General features: G+C 50.8%; 6 protein-coding genes across 6 annotated transcripts; 5 read left to right on the top strand and 1 right to left on the bottom strand.

Annotated features, from left to right (window-relative positions):
• Positions 1–41: 41 nt before the first annotated feature.
• Positions 42–7621, top strand: J4E88_010338 (uncharacterized protein; the record flags this gene model as incomplete). Its single annotated transcript, XM_049403931.1, has 10 exons — positions 42–463; positions 513–771; positions 821–1056; positions 1104–1963; positions 2016–2705; positions 3935–4208; positions 4260–4410; positions 4463–5002; positions 5051–5691; positions 5740–7621. The coding sequence occupies 10 exons, from the start codon at positions 42–44 to the stop codon at positions 7619–7621; spliced, it is 5955 nt and encodes a 1984-aa protein (XP_049250303.1).
• Positions 7622–9647: 2026 nt separating this feature from the next.
• On the top strand, positions 9648–10478 carry J4E88_010337 (uncharacterized protein; the record flags this gene model as incomplete). Its single annotated transcript, XM_049403930.1, has 1 exon — positions 9648–10478. One exon carries the CDS (start codon positions 9648–9650, stop codon positions 10476–10478), a length of 831 nt encoding a protein of 276 aa, XP_049250302.1.
• A 1888-nt stretch (positions 10479–12366) lies between these two features.
• Positions 12367–13381, bottom strand: J4E88_010336 (uncharacterized protein; the record flags this gene model as incomplete). Its single annotated transcript, XM_049403929.1, has 3 exons — positions 12367–12843; positions 12912–13249; positions 13375–13381. 3 exons carry the CDS (start codon positions 13379–13381, stop codon positions 12367–12369), a joined length of 822 nt encoding a protein of 273 aa, XP_049250301.1.
• An 834-nt stretch (positions 13382–14215) lies between these two features.
• Positions 14216–15718, top strand: J4E88_010335 (uncharacterized protein; the record flags this gene model as incomplete). Its single annotated transcript, XM_049403928.1, has 2 exons — positions 14216–14795; positions 14847–15718. 2 exons carry the CDS (start codon positions 14216–14218, stop codon positions 15716–15718), a joined length of 1452 nt encoding a protein of 483 aa, XP_049250300.1.
• A 1556-nt stretch (positions 15719–17274) lies between these two features.
• On the top strand, positions 17275–18679 carry J4E88_010334 (uncharacterized protein; the record flags this gene model as incomplete). The annotated part of the gene is made up of 4 exons (XM_049403927.1): positions 17275–17301; positions 17352–17768; positions 17816–18160; positions 18209–18679. The coding sequence occupies 4 exons, from the start codon at positions 17275–17277 to the stop codon at positions 18677–18679; spliced, it is 1260 nt and encodes a 419-aa protein (XP_049250299.1).
• Positions 18680–18824: 145 nt separating this feature from the next.
• On the top strand, positions 18825–20327 carry J4E88_010333 (uncharacterized protein; the record flags this gene model as incomplete). The annotated part of the gene is made up of 1 exon (XM_049403926.1): positions 18825–20327. One exon carries the CDS (start codon positions 18825–18827, stop codon positions 20325–20327), a length of 1503 nt encoding a protein of 500 aa, XP_049250298.1.
• Between the last annotated feature and the right edge of the window lie 547 nt (positions 20328–20874).

Raw genomic sequence — 20874 nt, 5'->3', positions numbered from 1 at the left:
ATCTTCCCCGAGTTTCGGTACCCATCTCCTAGTCGCGTATCATGAGCGTAGCCACCCAAAATCCGGCGGGAGTGCCCGTCCCTCCTGCCCATGAGCATCAGCCACAGCCACATGCCGCGTCCAAATCGATACAGTTACCACCATCACCACCAGAGACCGTGAACGGAGACGACACCAAGTCTACCACTTCGACATCAGAATCAGACTTTCCGCTTCCACCACCAGCAAATGCTCCACCACAAGTTCTGGACGTTGATAAACCCACTCCGGACGCGCATGTACCAAGAGACCCCAGACTAATCCGGCTAACGGGTGTTCATCCTTTCAACACCGAAGCACCGTTAACGGACTTGTTCAACGAGGGTTTCTTGACTAGCCCAGAGCTGTTCTATGTGCGAAACCATGGCCCAGTGCCTGATGTACAGGATGCAGAGTGTCTTGATTGGGAGTTCTCGGTTGAAGGGTATGTTGCGCTCTTGGAAGATGATGTCTTGATACTAAACCTCCATTAGTCTGGTAGCCAACCCCCTCAAGATCACGTTGCGACAGTTACTTGAGGAATACGAGAATGTCACATATCCTGTAACTCTAGTCTGTGCCGGTAACAGGCGGAAAGAGCAAAACGTCGTGAGGAAGAGCAAAGGATTTTCTTGGGGCCCAGCCGGCGTTTCAACAGCGTTGTTCACTGGTGTGGTCATGAGAGACATCATTGAGCGAGCGAAGCCACTACGGAAAGCGAAGTACGTGTGCATGGAAGGTGCTGACAAACTTGTAAGTCGCATTTCGGTGGACAACTTACAATGTCTAACACTATGCATAGCCCAACGGATACTACGGCACATCGGTGAAACTTAATTGGGTCATGGACCCAAACCGGGGCATCATGTTGGCGCACAAGATGAATGGCGAGATGCTGCGACCTGATCACGGCAAGCCGTTAAGAGCCGTGATACCGGGACAGATTGGTGGCCGAAGCGTGAAGTGGTTGAAGAAGTTGATCGTCACGTCTGAGCCAAGCGACAACTGGTACCACATTTACGACAACCGAGTGCTACCGTATGTGCCTCGAACTTGGAAATGAGATCAAGACTAACATTTTACAGTACCACTGTCGACCCAGACGAGGCAGCCAAGAACGCGAAGTGGTGGATGGACGATCGCTACGCCATCTATGATCTCTCACCCAACTCGGCTATTGCATGTCCCGCCCACGAAGAGAAGCTGGCCTTATCTTCAAGTCCCGAGTCGTACAACGTCCGGGGTTACGCCTACAGTGGCGGTGGACGACGCGTGACAAGATGCGAACTATCGCTCGACAAGGGAAAGACATGGCGACTTGCGAAGATCGATTACGCAGAAGACAAGTACCGGGCCTTTGAAGACCGACAACTATACGGCGCAAGATTGGACATGGACTGGCGCGAAACGAGCTTCTGCTGGTGCTTCTGGAATCTGGAGATTAGCACTGCCGAGCTGAAAGAGGCGGATGATATCGTGGTGCGGGTGATGGACGAGGCGATGTGCGTTCAGCCAAGAGACATGTACTGGAGTGTGTTGGGTATGATGAACAACCCATGGTTCCGGATAGTTATTCACAAGGAAGACGACATACTCCGATTTGAGCACCCGACGCAACCCGCGTTGATGCCTGGTGGCTGGATGGAGCGCGTCAAGAAGGCCGGTGGAAATCTCACGAACGGATACTGGGGCGAGAAGATTGGAGGTGAAGAGCCAGAACATGCTGCCATCGAGGAGGCGAAAGAGATCAAAATGACGAAAGATGGGGTTGACAAGGTCATCGAGATCGATGAGCTGCGGCAGCACGACAAGGCTGAGAACCCGTGGTTCATAGTCAACGGCGAAGTCTACGACGGCACTACTTTCCTGGAAGGCCACCCGGGTGGTGCGCAGAGCATCATAAGCGCAGCGGCCCAGGATGCTACAGATGAGTTTATGGCGATTCGTGAGTTTCACATCACCGAAAAGACGACACGACCCCGGCTAACAATAAGCAGACAGCGAAACAGCCAAAGCCATGATGCCAGACTATCACATCGGCACGCTTTCAGAAGCCTCCCGCAAACTCCTTTCAGAACCCGAACACATCCCCGAATCCACCACCCCGCGCCCCATCTTCCTCGACTCCCGCAACTGGCGCAAAACCCTCCTCCACTCCAAGACAAAAGTCTCCTGGGACACACGCATCTTCCGCTTCAAGCTCGACCATCCGGACCAAGCGCTCGGCCTACCCACCGGCCAACACCTCATGATCCGTCTCCGCGATCCCGTCACTCGCGAAGCCATAATTCGGTCCTACACACCCATAAGCCAAACCACGCAAACCGGCTACTGCGACGTTCTCATCAAAGTCTACGCCGACACACCCCACCGCGCGGGCGGCAAAATGACAAAAGCCCTCGACTCCATCCCCACAGGCCACTGGGTTGATTTCAAAGGCCCCATTGGTAAATTCGAGTACCTAGGTCGCGGTCTATGTGCCGTCAACGGAAAAGAGCGGCGAGTGAAGCGTTTCTTCATGATCTGCGGCGGCAGTGGCATCACGCCCATCTTCCAGGTCTTACGCGCTGTCATGCAGGACAGAGAGGATGAGACGCATTGCACTGTTCTCAACGGCAACCGGCTGGTAGAAGATATACTGTGCAGAGAGGATTTGGATGCTTTTGCCAAGGACAACACGGAGAGGTGTAAGTTGTTGTATACGTTGACTCAAGGACCGGAGGATTGGCAGGGGTTGAGGGGGAGGATTGGGAAGGAGTTGTTGGGGGAGCATTGTGTTAGGGATGGAGGGGAGAGTTTGGTGCTGATTTGTGGACCGGAGGCGCTGGAGAAGGCGGCGCATGAGGCGTTGAATGAGCAGGGTTGGAAGGACGAGGAGTTGATGTTCTTCTAGGGTCGATGTTGTTGTTTGTGGAGTTTTGGGGCATTGGAGGGATTGGGATACATATTATTTCGGTCTATTCACTGTATATAAAGTCGCGTTTCTCGAATTGCATGTACTGCATTTGCTTGAAGAGCCAAAGTATGCCATACTACAAGCACACCTTCAACAATTCTATCACCAAGTCCCTTGCTCGTTCCCATCACGTGTAGGGCCAAGACCAGTCTGGACATGACATCGCACTTTACCCGCCCATCTCGATCCTCTCCATCGTATAACCCTCCAAGCCGAACCACACATGTACAATGACATCCCCCGGAGACCATCAACCACAAACCCGCATCTCCGTCCTCTCCTCTCCTGATAACGAAGCGAGACGTCCCCCTGTCGCCAAGCCGCCTAGCTCGCGATAAGGAACACCCAACCAGTGCCAAACCCACCCGACGCGTCTCCACATCACACCTGTCTTGAAATCTCCACGGAGAACGCGTCTCCATCGCCCCCTAGTAACATTAATGAGCAATGTCAATTGTTTGACTGGACGCGCCACGGTATCCTTGTCGTTCATTACTGCCGTGCGAACGGGAGCTGGGATGTGGTACAGACAGTTGCAGGGGGTAGGAGCAACCCCGCTGCGTTACGATGCATTTCCGCGACCACCGCGGGGCATGCGTGATTGGGAGATGGGATGATTGAGCTATCTATCCTTCGTATGTGGCGGAGGGGTTGGCGCGGGAGGGCAAAGCGCGTGTTGGGTCGACGCGCGGGAGATGTTCGTGCCACGGAGTTGTTGGTTGCGGCTATTGAGGTATCTTGCTCTACTGATTCTACTCGTTCAAGTCATCTCTTGCTTTTGACATCTTTTCCTCCCCCCAAACTTCTGTGTCTTACTCTTCTTGGAGTGTGTGTTGCAGTTTACGCTTACGCATACGCATTGTGGTATCTTGTGCCCTCTTGGCTGAGTGTGCTAGTTCGACTACTTGCTTCAGAAGTACATCCGTCGCCTTGATATCCAGATACCCGAGGCTTTGATAGCCTTTACACACATCATGGCTGAGACGGAGCCAATCGTCACACATGGCATCGAGCCTTCATCTGGCGAATCACACTCTCCACCTGGCGACCGCCATGTCACAGCGACATGGGGATCGAAAGACGGGAACATATCGAATGCGGAGTGGAACGATGCGGAAGCTAACAAGCTGCCTGAGAAGGTAGCTGATTTGGAGAAGAAGGGCGAGATAAATGATCAACACCCACGGAAGAAGATTGTGGTTGTTGGATTGGGTATGGTGGGCATTGCATTTATGTAAGTCAGCAAGCCTTTTGAGATGAAAGAGGAGAAGCTAACTCGTCCAAGTGAGAAACTCATGAAGTACGATGTGAAGCGGAGAGAGTACGACGTGGTTGTCATTGGCGAAGAACCACATCTTGCATACAACCGCGTCGGCTTGACGAGCTTTTTCCAACATCGGAAAGTCGAGAACTTGTATCTCAACCCCAGGGAATGGGTAGGTTCAGCATCAAGCGAAGACGAAATTTATGCGGCTAACTTCATCCTAGTATGCATCAATGCCGGAAGGCTCGCTGAACTACCATCTCAACACCCTCGTTACCGAAATCGACTCCACCGAAAAGAACGTTAAGACCTCATCCGGCGAAACGGTACCTTACGATATCTTGGTCCTGGCAACAGGGTCCGACGCGCTCCTCCCTCGACATACACCCGGCCATGACGCGAATGGCGTATTCGTATACCGCACAATCGAAGACCTACAAAGACTCATCGAGTTTTCTTCGACAAGGAAAGGTACAACAGGCGCCGTGGTTGGTGGTGGTCTGCTAGGTCTGGAAGCCGCACACGCGATGATGGACCTTGAAGATTTCGCGAAAGTGAAGCTCATTGAGCGGAATCGATGGGTGCTATCGAGACAACTGGATGGCGATGCGGGCGGTATGGTCGTCGAACAGGTCCGCGCTTTGGGCTTGGATGTCATGCTAAGCAAGAGAGTGGGCAAGATCTTGACAACCGAGGACAACTTCGTCAAGGGTGTGGTGTTTGAGGACGGTGATGAGATGGAGTGCTCGTGCATTTGCTTCGCGGTGAGTAACATTGGACCGCGAAACAACGACAAAAGCTGACTTTAGCAGATCGGTATCAAATCAAGAGACGAGCTCGCCCGGAAAGCCGGTATCAAATGCGCCGATCGAGGAGGTGGTATCGTAGTCGGCCCTGACCTAGCGACTTCACAACCGGACATCTACGCCGTAGGCGAATGCGCCAGCTGGGAGAATCAGACATTCGGTCTCATCGCCCCTGGTGTTGAGATGGCAGATGTCCTCGCCTTCAACCTCACACAAGCGAAAGCACACGCGCCGCGCAAGTTCAAAGCACCGGATCTAAGCACTACGCTCAAGCTGCTGGGCGTCGAAGTCGCGAGCTTCGGTGACTTTTTCGCGGATCGCGACGGTCCGAAGAATATGCCTGGACGGCCGCGAGCTGAGAAGAAAGATGCCAACGGAGCGACGCCGAGAGATCGAGTTAAGAACCTGACGGACGGACCAGCGCCACCACCAGTCAAGGCTTTGACGTACAAGGACCCATTCCAGCAAGTGTACAAGAAGTATCTGTTTACAATGGACGGAAAGTACCTGTTGGGTGGCATGATGATTGGCGACACGAAAGACTACATCAAGCTGGTGCCCATGGTGAAGAACGAGAAGCAGCTGGAAATGGCGCCAAGTGAGCTTATCGTTGGTGCGCAGAAGGGCGACGACGACGGTTCAGATCTGTAGGTTGCACTGCGCCCATACAAAAATGTTGTACTAACATCACATAGGTCCGGCGACACACAGATCTGCTCATGTCACAACGTTACGAAGGACGATGTGGTCAATGCCACCAAGGACGGAACATGCAAGAGCATCGGCGACGTCAAGTCTTGCACCAAAGCCGGCACCGGATGCGGAGGCTGCATGCCGCTCGTACAGACAATCTTCAACAAGACCATGGCTTCCATGGGCAACGAAGTCAAAAATCACCTCTGCCCGCATTTCGAGTACTCGCGCGCCGATCTCTTCAACATCATCTACGTCAAGGGCCTGAAGGAATTTGCTGCCGTCATGAAAGAGGCTGGAAAAGATCCAAACTCCTTGGGTTGCGAAGCCTGCAAGCCGACCATTGGCAACATCGTCGCTTCGCTGTACAACAAGCATCTACTTGAAGTTAACAACAGGGGTCTACAAGATACCAACGACAGATTTCTGGCCAACATCCAACGCAACGGCACCTTTTCGGTTGTTCCGCGAGTCTCAGGTGGTGAGATTACCCCGGAGAAGCTGATCGTCATCGGTACCGTCGCGAAGAAGTACAACCTCTACACCAAGATCACCGGTGGCCAGCGTATTGACATGTTCGGCGCACGGAAACAAGACCTCCCCGACATCTGGCAAGAGCTCATCGATGGTGGAATGGAGTCTGGTCACGCATACGCCAAGTCACTACGAACAGTCAAGTCATGTGTCGGTACTACATGGTGCCGATTCGGCATCGGCGACAGCGTGGGCATGGCTGTGCGTCTAGAAGAGCGCTACAAGTCCATCCGTGGACCCCACAAGATCAAGGGTGGTGTGTCCGGCTGCGTACGCGAGTGCGCTGAAGCACAGAACAAGGACTTTGGTCTCATTGCAACTGAGAAGGGCTTCAACATCTTCGTGGGCGGCAATGGTGGCGCGAAGCCACGACACTCGGAGCTACTCGCCAAGGACGTACCACCAGACGACGTGGTGCCCATCCTCGACCGCTACCTCTCTTTCTATATCCGCACAGCCGACAAGCTCCAAAGAACAGCGCGCTGGATGGAGAACCTCCCCGGCGGCATCAAGTACCTCCAAGAAGTCATCCTCGAAGACAAGCTAGGCATCTGCGCAGATCTCGAGAAGCAGATGGAAGACCTCGTCGGCACCTTCTTCTGCGAATGGACCGAAGTACTCAAAGACCCCAAGAAGCGTTCCTGGTTCTCCCAATTCGCAAACACATCCGAAACCATCGTCGACACCATCGAACCGACCCAAGAGCGCGGCCAAGAACGGCCCTCATACTGGCCCAAAGACTCCATCACAGAAGACTTCCGCGGCACAAAATGGACAGAACTATCCTGGCAGCCCCTTGTCAAAGCCGAAGAGTTCAAAGACGCAGACACAGGCGACAGCAAGGCCATCAAGCGCGGCGACACGCAACTCGCCGTCTTCAAAGTCCGCGGTAAATACTACTGCACCCAGCAAATGTGCCCGCACAAGCGCGCCTTCGTCCTCTCCGACGGCCTCATCGGCGACGACCTCGCCAACAACAAACTCTGGGTCAGCTGCCCGTACCACAAACGCAACTACGAACTCTCCGGCGACAACGCGGGCAAATGCGCAAACGACGAGAGCGTTAACATCGCCGTCTTTCCAATTGAGGAACGCGGTGATGGCTGGTTGTATGTCAAGTTGCCCAGTGTGGAGGAACTGGATAGTGTGCTTGGTACGAGTAAGTTTAAGATCAAGAAGAGTGAGACGGAAGATCCGTTTGTGGCGCTGGATAAGAAGTTGCAGAGGATGCAGTTGAAGGGACGGAAGGGCATGCAGGTTTCGCATCTTGAGGGTGGGTTGGGAGAGAAGGCGAAGGCGGCGCAGATACTGGCTGGTGGCGAGAGGGGGGCTGGGGGCCTGGACTGGTAGTGTACGCGTGCGATTTGTGCATATCTAGGACGGCGTCGTGGTGTTTGTTTGTATATGTGATTCCCATCATTGGATTTGTACAAGAATAGGTACATCACTCTTACGTTCAATCATTTCCTCCTTCAATGCTGGCCATGAGATTGACTTGTGCAGTCGTGTGATCGCCTCAGCCTCTGCATGCTGGCTCCCAATTCTTTGGTATAATAGCGCTATGGGTTAGGGGTCTCTTGACCCGCCGATGGGTGTTCGATCATGCATCATCATTCAAGTTCGATGCTTTAGCCCTGTTCATAATGTTGAGTCGTACGTGGCGCCTATCGGTGACTTTCAGTATCGACGTAGCTGCTGGTCTTGGGCTAGTCTTCCAACTGTATGGTTGTCGAGATGATGATGTCTTTACTAGAATAGCTGCAAGCGTTGTTGCCGATCGGATGGTGAGTGTTGCACCCGCAGTCATGTGGCACGAGTATGAATGTAGTGGCTGACATGTGATGGTGGTACATGTCCACAGTCAGTTCCTGGAAACTCACTGTTGTTCGTTTTAAGGTGGTTGTATGATTGTTGCTTCATTACGCCCGGATTTGCAATCCGAAATGTAATGAGCGTTTAATAAAGTGTTGGGACTTCCCCGCACGAAATCGCTGTCATTTTCCACACGTGGATATAATAAACCTGAAACAACGGTGAGGCTATTGTGATCAGACTAGGCAACCAGTCATAGCAAGCTGTCTGTGTAGTATATAATGCTCATCGGCTGACTGGCAAAGTTGGGAATGACCATAGGTTCCCCTTTCGAGTATTAGGCATACGTACCTTGCCTAGTTTGCGCAGCAGAGCTGGGATGGCCGGAACATTATCTGCAGATGCGGTGTCGACGGTCAAGCTGGCGCGGTGCGATTCGCTACACAAAAGACTAAATAGAACGTGGTTGAGAACACAAAGCTAAATTCTGACAGGGAATCTCAGTAAGATCAGTTGATCGCATTCCCAGTGTGTTCTGTGTCTCACAAAGAGTAGCGCATGACTCCCTCAGTGCAGAATGCCCCGACAATCGCCAGTACCTTTTTACTTTTCTCCCATACCACCCAGGCACCCGGTAGTAGTGGCAGCCCTGTATTTATCGTCTGGGTACAGTAACCGTTGACTAGTAATGTTCTAGCCTCACGTATAACACAGGTAATTCGTAAGGGTGTCTGCTCATGATCGTATCATAGTTTGCTCCGATGTAGGCGCTCCTTCACATGCAGCTCAGCCCACGCTGACCGTCAAGGCTCGCAGTCTTGGATACCGCCTTGACCCAACGCCAGCGTGGCATTCAGGTAACTCGTTTAGGCATAGAGCAGTGGCTGAGGCTGTTGAGAAAGCTCCCACGCGCCGTTGTCTGTGTGTTTCTCAGTTTTCGCATGTGAACTAAGCTTTTGTTGAGATCCTGCACTCATCCTAGCCGATGAGATTAAATCGATCAACATGAACGGCGTCCCTTTGAGTAGACCTAGCTTCGATGGGACGATCAAAGAAAGAGCCCGATGAAGCCGACAGGCTTACTGTCGGCCCAGTACAGCGATATACGGTGTCGCATCAAGGCGTAGCACGAAGCACACCGCTGGGGGGATGATAAAGGCAAGGCGCACCGCGCAGTCGATTGGATTTCCATGAACTGGAACAAACCTCCGGTACCAAACGACTGACGTGTCTCTGTTGCCGTCACACTGGACCGAATGGAAAGGGGCTGGTGCTGTCTTAGTGGTTGCTTTCGTTGTCATCGCAAGCAAACATCTCTGTGACACACCAATCTTGGCGCGAGGGGTGAACAAGGTCCGTAAGCTCGGTCACCCGGTATACGAGGCTCTCACCGGTACTTTATACGTATATAGAGACTGGCTTCTGTGTCAGGTACTGTGACTAGGGGTGTTAACTTCTTTCTCGACCAGCAGTCCACAGCCAACAACCAAAGCCCCTTCGTCAAGTCGATAGCATTATCTAAGTGCAACTCATCCAGCTTTCCCAGATCCAAGTGTTCGAAACCATGAGGATCGTTTTCAGCGGACGCTGCCAAATCCAAATAAATAACGAAATTATATCTGCTTGGTTCCCTCAGGTGGCACACTGGCGCAAGATCGACGGAAGTGGCCTCGTATACAATCTCCAATCTCGCATCCAAACTCGTTATGGCATAACGCATCACCAGATTACCAAGACGCTGTACAATTTCTTCAACGAACTTGCACGATACCGAGGTCTTGACGAAGAACAAACGCAAACGTGCGTACTTCAAGTCCTGTTGGCCCAGTTGAGGACGGGCGCCAAGAGTCACTGGCACACCGACGGTCTCCGAGACTCACGCCACACTTTCATCATCTTAGCGTATCTGGCGTCGGCATACGAGTCTGATCTGCTGGCTGAAACGCTCGCGCAATTCGGCATCGAGGGCATGCGACAGATACAGAAGGAATTACCGAGATACCTAAGAGACTGGCATAAAGCCGCGGAAAAGATTCGAGAGGTCATGGAAGGGCCTACGGCGATGGATCTGGAGCCCTTTGCCATGGTGCCATACGCTGGCTTTCACCGTGGTCGGTCTCGCCGAGCCTTGCCATGGCCCGGCCACAGGGCGCGGTCATTGCCTGCCATACGACGTCGCCACAGCCCGGATATGAGCCTCGCCATCCCGACGTACCCGAGCTCTGGTTGGGCCTCGCCGATGATGTCGCCCGTCGGATATCCGGGAGGCGATTACTTCGACGAGCTTCAGAACCTCCAGTGGCAGCAAAGCGAAATGGGCATGAAGTTGAACAGTGTTGACGGGAAACTGGATGTTCTGCTTGAAGGGTTTGGTTATGGCCATGGTTACTATTGAGCAAGAGCAACGCTTCTCTGGTCTCGACTAGAGGTTGCATTGATCTGCCGTTCTGTGATAGCCCGCACGAAGGACCATTGGGTTGACGAAGAGGCGAACGTTCGACATTCGACATTGACGATCCGATCTGTACCATACGCGAGAGCTGGGCTCATCCAAGATGTGTCGCGAAACTGAGATGGGTTATGGAAATACTTTTCAGCGGGTAGGCTCTGAACCTTTCATGTTTCGAGACATGAATGTGCCGTGGGGTGCTCTAGCGAGGCGTCGCATTTACGGCCTGTTTCCCAGATTACGTAGCTTTTAGATAGCAAGATGGAAGCCTTGTCTGGCCTCTCAGGCATGTCCTGCCATTCTCACAGCGGTCTGTAAGCCAGAGATTCCAAAGAGAGAACTGGATCGCGTATCCCGAAATCTTATCAAATGATGTTCCATGCGTTTGATGTTGCTTCCCATGTCACAAATGGAACCTGATTTTCGTGAATGCGTGCACGAAAAGGCGTCCGTCGATCCGTACTGTCATGAGGCGATGGTACTGTAAGCCAAACCATAGCGTGAGCAGTCATTGGCTAGGATCGTATGAGGCGGCCACGCGCTTTGTCGGAGCAAACTTGTGCGACTGTTCAACGTATTCGTCTGTCTGTCGATCGATCGGAGGGGCTGACGGTAGACCCAGTGCTCAACACCGTTGAGCATATAATGATGCCAGAGGCCTGTCGAGCGAAATTTCTTCGGCTTTCTGTACCACCATCTTTTCCTCCCAACACATCATCGATATTGTTCGCGCAACGCTGTGTTGTGTCCGAAAGAAAGACTGTGGATCCATGTGGGATACTGTCACAATCAGACTCGCTACCAATGTAGTCCTCCACCCCAGTCTGGGCGGATTGCGGAAATGGCTTCCAGATGTCGTTCACAGGCTGGGATTTGCCGGAGCATTCGACGGCCGTCGCCTGATATCACAGATGGCTGAAGCTTCCTCCAAGACACTACTGTACCCGATCATATCCGACACTATCATTGCAACTCTTGAGGAGTTCATTGGATACCTTGCACCAAAGTCCAATTTCGCCGCTTCGACCGGAACACGCCTAGATGAGCATATGAAGGACTGTCTCAGGAAAGACTTGGGCACCACGGGAACCTCGGATCTTCGTCGCAGCAGGCATTGTTTTCTGATCTTTTGCTCGGTAGCTCAGGCCACTCGATCGCAGGCATTGGCCATGTCCATGGTGGGTTTCCTGCAAGGCCACCTAGACGAAGTCGTATACCGCGAACAACCTGGATTGCGGAGGGAGTGGTACATGGGCATCAGTGCATTGGAAGGCTTGATATCCAAGCGAGTCCTAGAGCAGCTATTACGCTGCTTTTCAGGTGCTGTGAGCCGATTATACAACACGAGACGGCAATTTGCATACGACGATCCGCGCGCTGAGTTCATGATGGAGCGGCAGCCCTATCCGTTCTTCGGTCATCAACGAAGAATGACACCATTGATGCTCGAAAGTCCGGCTAGAAATCGTCGTCGCCATCACCCTTTTCAGGTCGCATACCCCTGGGTCCAGCCGAATGATCACTTCGTCGACGCCGGAGAACTGAAGCATCAGCAGGGAGAGATAAACATGAAACTTGATCGCATCAACCGAAGGCTCAACCGTTGGTTCGACTGATCCAAATTAAGGTAGGTTTGTTCATGACTGGAGCGATTAGCTAAATCTGAAGGAAAGTTGCCTCTTTACGGACTTACCGTTGCTTTGTTGCATTCCGTTGTGCGCAATATATCACAACTACCTGCAACATAATGTACACCATTCCCCATACGCCTCGCTAATTCAAATGCTGCTCTTAAGCGGCTCTAAAGCATGTAATGATCACTGCAGCTATGCCATCACCTCAAGTAGTGAATGACCAGCCAGCAGAACAGGAAGAAGACGACGACTCCACCCCAGAAAATCCACTTGTCTTGCTTCGCTCTCCGCTCAACCATGCGGATAGTATCGCCACTGATTCCCAGGGTATTCGCAACCGTGTATAGCCGTCTCTGTGTTCCCTTGAGCATCTCCCTCTGCTGTCCCAGATCGCCAAGGACCGTCCGTCCTCTGTCTAAGAACTCATCCAACTGCTCTGACGTCTTGTTGAAAAAGGTGTTTTCCCTCAGCACATGGCCCTCGCGGTCGTAGTCGCCACCAGCAGGTGCGCCAGCAGAATAGGGGTTCGGTCGGTAGGGAGCGTTGGGGTTGTAGGGTTGGGAAGGTGCGAACGCCGAATGTTGGGCAGAAAGATTCGGCTGGGCGTAGGGATTTTCGGGGGTGGCTGTGTTGTGTGGGCGACGGCCTAGCAGTTCTGTACGCGCCTCTGTGGTTTGCTGTTCCTAGTCAGCAAAGGCGTTCGCAATGACAAAACGAGAGTCTTAGGCGTCGGTTCGAAACGTACGATTTCCTCATTTACACCTTTTATGCGCTTGAAATTTGTCCGGTACTCTTCGAGTTCAGCCCGGAAGTTCTTTAACCTCTCATGTGCCTTTTCTGCTTTGGTTTGCACAGGCTCTTGCTTTGCAAGCTTGCCATAGTCGTCGATGGTGCGCGCAAATGTGGCTAGGGACGCGTTTAGTTGGGCTTGGAGATGTGGTGATGGCGAGGCTGAGTCGGCAAATTGATCCAAGTCTTTTCGTATCGATGTCGATTGCCGTAAGGCGTTGTTGAAGAGCGCGTTCTGTTTGCGACGTAAGTTTGTGTTCAGCAATAAGAGTAGACGAGGCGTACCATCGCGGGCTGTCGGGGTTTACGTCGGTTCGAAGTGAACGTATTAGTTCGGTATAGATTGGAGTCGTAGTATGAAGTCTGTTACGGTGAAGGTTATACTGCAGCCTTGTAGGCAGACTTTCGCGACTTGACACATTGCATCATCGCGAAGTCCGACTGCTGGACCCTGAGTTGCCAAGCTTCTAGCGCATCAGCGCTAGCGGCATCGTAGAGCTCCCTCCAGTTCACTCTCCATGGTCCGACATCTGGGTACTCTACCACGATGCATATAGACTTGCAACTTGCCCTTACAGCTTCGTGCAAACCTGCCGATACTCATGTCCGATGCAGACAGCAGATCCTGGCCGAAGTCTGAACCGCCTGGACTACGGTACCCCCGCCCTGGATTCCTGGACGACATCGCGACTACTTCTATAAGTGGCCAACCACAGGGCATGAAGATCCGACGTCCTGAAACTTCTGTTCTGATCAGTAATTGCGGTCTGCGATCCTCATGTTACCCAGCTATGCAGGCTGCGGTGACAGCATGCCCGCACAAGCCACAGTCGTCAGTTCCGCCTAGTGGTTATTCTCCGTTCTACCCTTAGTCATTGCACTGCGCCCTCCTTCTTATCGGCGTTCATCTGGCCTTGTCAAGCCTTCAATCATCCGTGGTTGACGTCGTTCTTCCTTCTCCACCTGCCTAATTCGGTAATCTCCTACCCTGTCGGCAAGTAGCAGGGCTGGGTATTTACGCTTGCCGAGCCGCGGAACAGGTGCATCTCGAGAAGAGATCGCAGAAAATGATGATGGGCACCCACTGCAGACCCAGTGTGCTAACTGGCATGGGAAGTTCGTTGTAGACCACTTCCGATATGCGGATCCATGCCATAATGTGCCGTCTCGCACATTGGGCGACGGCCCATCTCCATTTTCGATATAAGAAGCCGATTTGCGAGCTTTGTGTCTGATAGCCATCTCTTCATCGCAGTCATTATGTTTCTCCGATCAGCACTGTTCGGAAGTGCGCTGCTCTCGAGCGCCTACGCGCACGAGGTTCTTTTCGGTCGCGACCTCCCGCTACCAGTGGCTGCCAACGCGGAATCATATACCGACTGTGCCAACGCAGCATGGCCTCCGTCCAATGTCGGCGTGGAGCTGATTCCGCAAGCACCAGACGATGAGATGCGAGCTATTGTCAATGAAATCAGTTCAGCAAACATCGAGGCTACGATCACCAAACTTGTATCGTTTGGAACACGCCATACCCTCGCCACATACAACAGCTCGACGCGCGGAGTAGATGCAGCGAGGGATTGGGTTGCCTCCGAGATGCGAAAATATGCTGCGGATAGCAACGGCACGATGACGGTCGAGGTGCAAAGCTATTTGCAAGGAATAGCCAGCAGAATCCCCTTTCCCGTGTACATATCGAATGTGCTTGCGACTGCCAAGGGAAGCGAGACTCCCGACAGGGTATATGTCATGACCGGACATATTGACAGCCGGGTCACTGACGTGCTCAACTACGATGCCGACTCTCCCGGTGCCAACGACGACGCGAGTGGAGTTGCTAGTATGTGTTTCTTGGAAAGATTATTACAAGATCAAAGCTGACTTATACAAGTTGCGATGGAGATTGCTCGTGTTCTTGCCAAGCATCAGCCCAAGTCAACAATAATCCTCGGTGCTGTATCTGGCGAAGAGCAGGGTCTATATGGCTCCACCTATCTGGCACAAACACTTAAGAACTCTAGCACGAATGTCGAAGGCATGCTGAACTGCGACATTGTCGGTTCCTCAACTGGAGATCGCGGTCAGAAAGACCCCTATACCATTCGCGCTTTCGCTCAAGGTGTTCCGCCTCTTTCAGCCGAAAACAACGTCACAGCAGCGCGACGCCTCCAAATCGGTGGCGAAAACGATAGCCCTGCACGAGAGCTTGCGCGCTTCTCCGCTGAAGTCGCTGCCAACAATGCCACCGGTATGAACGTAGCCATCATCTACCGCCTGGACCGCTTTTTGCGTGGAGGTGACCACACTGGATTCCTTCAAGCGGGTTACCCTGCTATCCGCTACACGGAGCCTAACGAGAACTTCGCTCATCAGCATCAAGACTTGCGCACCGAGAACGGCACCGTCTATGGCGACCTAATTGAGTTCGTCGACTTTGACTTCACAGCACGTGTTGGCAAGGTCAATCTCGCCACGCTTTGGTCCCTCTCACAGGCTCCTGGCATGCCACGCAACGTCACCATCGACACGACAGTTCTGGACAACGACTCGCGCATCAAGTGGATTGTTTCCAATAGCACAGATGTTGCGAGCTACGAGATCGTGTGGCGAGCCACTACAGCGAGCCTGTGGACTCGCATGCTCGATGTTGGCAAAGTTGGATCAGTTGTCCTTCCTCTCAGCAAGGACAATGTAATATTCGGCGTGAGGGCCGTCGGTACGAACGGGTACAAGAGTCCGGCTGTCTATCCTTTCCCTGGATAAAGCATTGATCCATGGAATGACGCAGGCCTGGGTTCTCCAACGAACCAGAACTGCCAAATTTACAGTATACTTAAGTCGCTGTACGTATCAATGCATGTGTCTAGCGAGTCTGCGAAAGATCTGGTTTTTCTGCATATGAATGTGTTCCCACACAGGTCCTCGCAAGCATTCCCGCTTTCGGTATGGTAGTGCCAAGCGTGACCGGGTGTTGCAGTATCGTGACTCTGTCTTTCGCGCTTAAGCCTAAGAGGTCTTTTTGCGTACTTTAGTTATATATATTAAAAGAGAAAATATTTAGTAATAGTAGTTTACTAGACTATTTATCTAAAGTAGTTATTTTTATATATACTTATAGTAGCTAAGAATAACTTTATAATAAATATGTAATAAGTTATTATAATAAGTTAGTATAATAAGTTTTATAATAGCTTATACTATAGAACTAAAGTTAAAGCTTAACTAGTAAGTTTATAAAATATATATTTTTTACTACTTTTTTTTAAACTTTTTATTATAATAATAAATAACTAAATTATTATAATAATAAACGCCTAGCTTATTATCTATTAACTTTTTAGCTTTTTTAATAATTTTATAGTATTATTTTTATATTTATATCTTAATTCTTTACTATAGTATAAAATTTTCTACTACTTACTTACTTTTTTTAAAGTAATACTTAAAAAATTAAAAATAAAAAAAGTATAGCTACTTTATTAAGATATAAAAGTAGCTAAAATAATTTTATATATATTTAAGTAGCTTAATAATAGTATATAATTAGTTTATACTTTAAAGTAAAGTTTCTAATATTATAGTACTAAGTTATTTTTACTTTTATATATAAGAAGTAGCTATAATTAAAGTACTACTTTTTTAACTTACTACTAAGTAGTAGCTAATAAATTTTAAAAGAAAGTTCTTAAAAAAAGTATAGTAGTAAAAAGTAAGCTTAGTAAATATACTACTTACTAAGTTTAGTATATAACTAGTTTAAAATAGTTAAAGTAGTTAAAGTATTATAAGTTAGTTTTAAACTTTTATAATATTTACTATTTATATAAAAGAGTAGCGTTATAAAAGGAAAAAATCTACTTCTAGACTAGCGCCTTAGTAAATAAAACTAGGTTTACATTAATATATTAAGAGCAGTATTGTAACTAATTCTAAGTGCAAGACACAGGCAACGTACGGAACCTACAAGTAACTTCTCATATTTGTTCGCCGTTCGTCAGAAGTCGAACTTCATCGTCCCGCGCGGCTCGTTGTTTTGCTCGGTGTTCGTAGCCATGTCGTCTACTCACACCATAACACAGACAGATCCAAGCGCCAATCGACTTCCAGGTAATACGCTACAGGCGAGTATCGAATTGCGACATGTAGCACCGGCGACGTTACGCGACCAAGGATGTAAACACAATGACCAAAGAAGCAGCGGCATCGAGCCAGCCGCATTCCTTCCCCAACCATCAACGACAGTATCAGTAACTGAGCGATGGAACCATCCAAAGGCCAATATATCCCGCACATTCGCTGTTCTCTTCGCGTTTATTATCATGGGCGCAAATGATGCCGCATACGGTGTAAGCGATACAACACTTTCGCATACATGGACACTATTAACGTTACACAGGCTATCATTCCTTACCTTGAGGGATACTACGATCTAACATATGTTGTCGTCTCGCTAGTGTTTCTATCTCCGATCGGCGGATATATCAGTGCTGCACTCCTCAACAACTGGCTGCACATCCACTTTGGTCAACGGGGCATTGCTTTCCTTGGACCTGTTTGCCATCTAGTGGCCTACGTAGGCATTGCCCTCCATCCGCCATACCCCGTTTTGGTGATCTTGTTCATCTTCTCGGGATTTGGAAACGGCATTGAAGACGCAGCCTGGAACGCCTGGGCAGGCAGTCTAGCGAATGCGAACGAGGTTCTGGGATTTGTGCATGGGCTATATGGGCTGGGGGCTTTGCTTAGCCCGCTAGCTGCTACTAGCTTGATTGCGAAGCGTGGATGGCAATGGTATCAGTTCTACTACATCATGGTCAGTCGCCAAGGACACTCAATACATTGTTGCTAACCTTAAATAAGCTCGGTGGCGCCTGCATTGAGCTTGCGACATCGCTTTATGCATTCCGATCGAGTTCAGGTCAAGTGTATCGAGAAAAATCGCTTCGCGCGAATGCGGAAGGTGAGAGCCGTCTTAAGCAGGCACTCAGAAGTCGCGTCACCTGGATTGCCGCTATCTTCCTCTTCGGATATGTCGGAGCCGGTGGAGCGCTTGGAGGCTGGATCGTTATCTTCATGCGCCGTGAAAGAGCAGGCGGCGAATTCGAATCTGGGGTTGTCGCGACCGGATTCTGGACTGGCATCGCTGCTGGCCGCCTTGTCTTGAGCTTCATCACACCAAAGCTTGGCGAGAAGCTCGCTGTTCTGGTACGGTCAAGATTGGAATGGAACCTGCATAAGCTAATTGCACGACAGATATACATTGTTATCGCCATCACATGCCAACTCATGTTCTGGCTCGTTCCATCCTTCCACGTCTCAGCCATCTTTGTCGCACTACAAGGCTTCTTCCTCGGTCCGCTCTTTCCAGCTGTCATCGTCGCAGCGACTAAAGCTCTTCCGCCACATCTCCATATCTCTGCGATAGGCTTTGCTGCTGCGATAGGTGTTGGCGGAGGTGCTGCGTTACCCTTTGCTATCGGATCGCTTGCTCAAACAAAAGGCCTTGGTGTCCTACAACCTATCATTCTGGCTGTTCTCGCAGCTCTCTTGGTTCTGTGGCTGTGCTTTCCGAAATTGGAAAAGAGAAAGACGGAAGGAGGGGTGCCACTGCTCTCGCCAGAAGAACAAAGAAAATGGTGGCTCAACGTCGATATTGATCTTGTAGAGACCATGAGACGCGTTCTGAGGAGGGCTGCGGGTGGCCAGATGGTCGCAACTGCCTAGGAACGTTGGCACATGGTGTTCATAACCCAGCCCTGAAGGGCTCTTTCCACTTCCACCCGCGCTAGTTTCATTGTGGTGTCAACAAACCGACCCTCACCCTGCCTTCTCTCACCACCTTCGACTTTATGTCTTCGCAGTCGACATCATGTCCTCCAACTCACCCGAGGCTTCATCATGCTCCATCACAGACAAATTGCGCTCTCTGAGGGCTGAAGTGGATGAGCTCGCTAAGACCCTCGCTTCCGATTCGGACTCCTCCACAGAGACGCTTGTCGGACATACACCATCAACACAGAGTGCGGACACTTACCCGGGAGCTAAGACAAAGCCGAGTACGCCATCAACATCAACCAACGACGCCAACCAGAACGAAACTCGCGAAGGACACCCATCCAATTCTGACGACACCGATATCGTGTATCATCCCCATCTCCGCGACGTAAACAGCATCCCCGACCTTGGTTTCACCTTGACGGAACTCGTAGATATCCCCAACGACATCATCAAACGGTACTACGGCGATCGCATCCATTTCTCGAAATGGTACGCTGGCCAACCCTATACAATGGCCTGGTGTATCAAAGCGGATGATGTACTCAATCCTATCGCTATTGTCATTCGATGGCCCAACGACTCAAGTCTTGATATCGTTAAAAAGGACGACGACGGCGAAAGCATTGCCCACGTTTCAAGACACCAAGAACGGACCAACACCCTGGGGACGGCAGCCGCCAACATTCGTCTGAAATTCGGATGTGATCGGATTGGCTTCTACGACGGTGTGCATCTGATTTTGTTCGTATTCAGCGATAAACCCCAGTCAGGTGTCACCGTATTCGTGGGATGGTCAGATGAAATTCGCTACAAGCTCATTATGTGGCTAGGAGAGGCGATCCGAAACACAAACGTGCAGATGTTGAAACCGCTTGCGGGATACGCGCTTGAGGACTCGAATCTGGAGGCCGCGGCTCTGGAGCCTCCGCCGCAATGTTTCCTACATGACAAACATGTCGACAATAGCGAGGTAAGCAGCGCGCTACTCACGTTCGGCGCCCAGTACGGTGGCTGTGCATTCAAAATCTACACAACCCCTGATGGCAAGCTCGTCAAAGTGGGAGACAGCCCACTCCATACTGTCGACGATTCCGCAATCGCCACACCGGAAGGCGTCCTGAAATCCTCACAACTCACTTTGATCGACTTTCTGGTCATTGCCGGTAAGGATCACTCTCCGGCCCTCAAACACAGCTACGATATTGTTCCCGACGCCATCACCTGGTATGTGCGCAAGACCGGCGAACGCAACGCGAAGGAGCTCGTTGGTATAGTTCAGTTTGCTCCTGCCGGCACGATCGTACCCGGCGATTGGGGTCTCCGGAAGCCGGACCTTACGTTCACGAATGGCGAAGGTATCGTGCGCACGGCGAAGCCCCTTCTGGAAGCCATGTTATCATTTGGACAGAAGCGGGAGTGTTATTGCTTGGCATTATTCGACTATCACAACGTCGTCTTTGTGACGCGTTGTAAGGGAACGAAGGTGAATGCAAGCATAGCGTTGATTGGTGGGGAGAGGATTCGCGGCGGGTTCCTTCAGTGGCTGATACGAGCATTGAAGATTGCAGATGAGGATTTCGATGCTGTTCAATGATCTTCCTAGTGCTGAGATGGATGCCATGAATAGCTTACATTACGAGAACTCTAAACCTTGCGTGTCGCATACATACAATTGAATCATCGAGTTATTCTAATCCATCGAATCACGCACATTGGCTCTTTTTCAAACCTTCATAAGACCTCCAGGAAGTTCAGCCAACCCTAGATCGAGTGATTAGTATAGAATTTGTATAATAATACGGCATAACTTACAACCATCAACATCCTCATCAACAGTCCGCGGAATAGTACACTTCATCGCCTCCTCAGTAGTCTGATAGTCCAGCACCGAACACTTATCACCTATACAGCGCGCATTCATAGCACGCTGGAGTGAATCATCCTTCCAGCCAAACACGTAGTCTCCATGCTGCGAGAACCCGTCGCTGTATTGACAACCCGTTAGACTCGATCAACGTTCGAGGAGGATAAAGAGAACTCACCTGTCCCCCGTACTAAGCACAAAAGGCTGACTTCCATCCTCTGGCCACAACCCCTCGTCGTTGAACTCCCTCGTATCCCACATAACCTCATACATAACC

This window comes from Alternaria novae-zelandiae (assembly GCF_023758075.1).
Source record: "Alternaria novae-zelandiae strain BMP 2774 chromosome Unknown scaffold_32, whole genome shotgun sequence".
Classification (NCBI taxonomy): domain Eukaryota; kingdom Fungi; phylum Ascomycota; class Dothideomycetes; order Pleosporales; family Pleosporaceae; genus Alternaria; species Alternaria novae-zelandiae.
The sequence above is the reverse complement of the archived record's forward strand: the minus strand, read 5'-3'. Positions and strand labels throughout refer to the sequence as shown.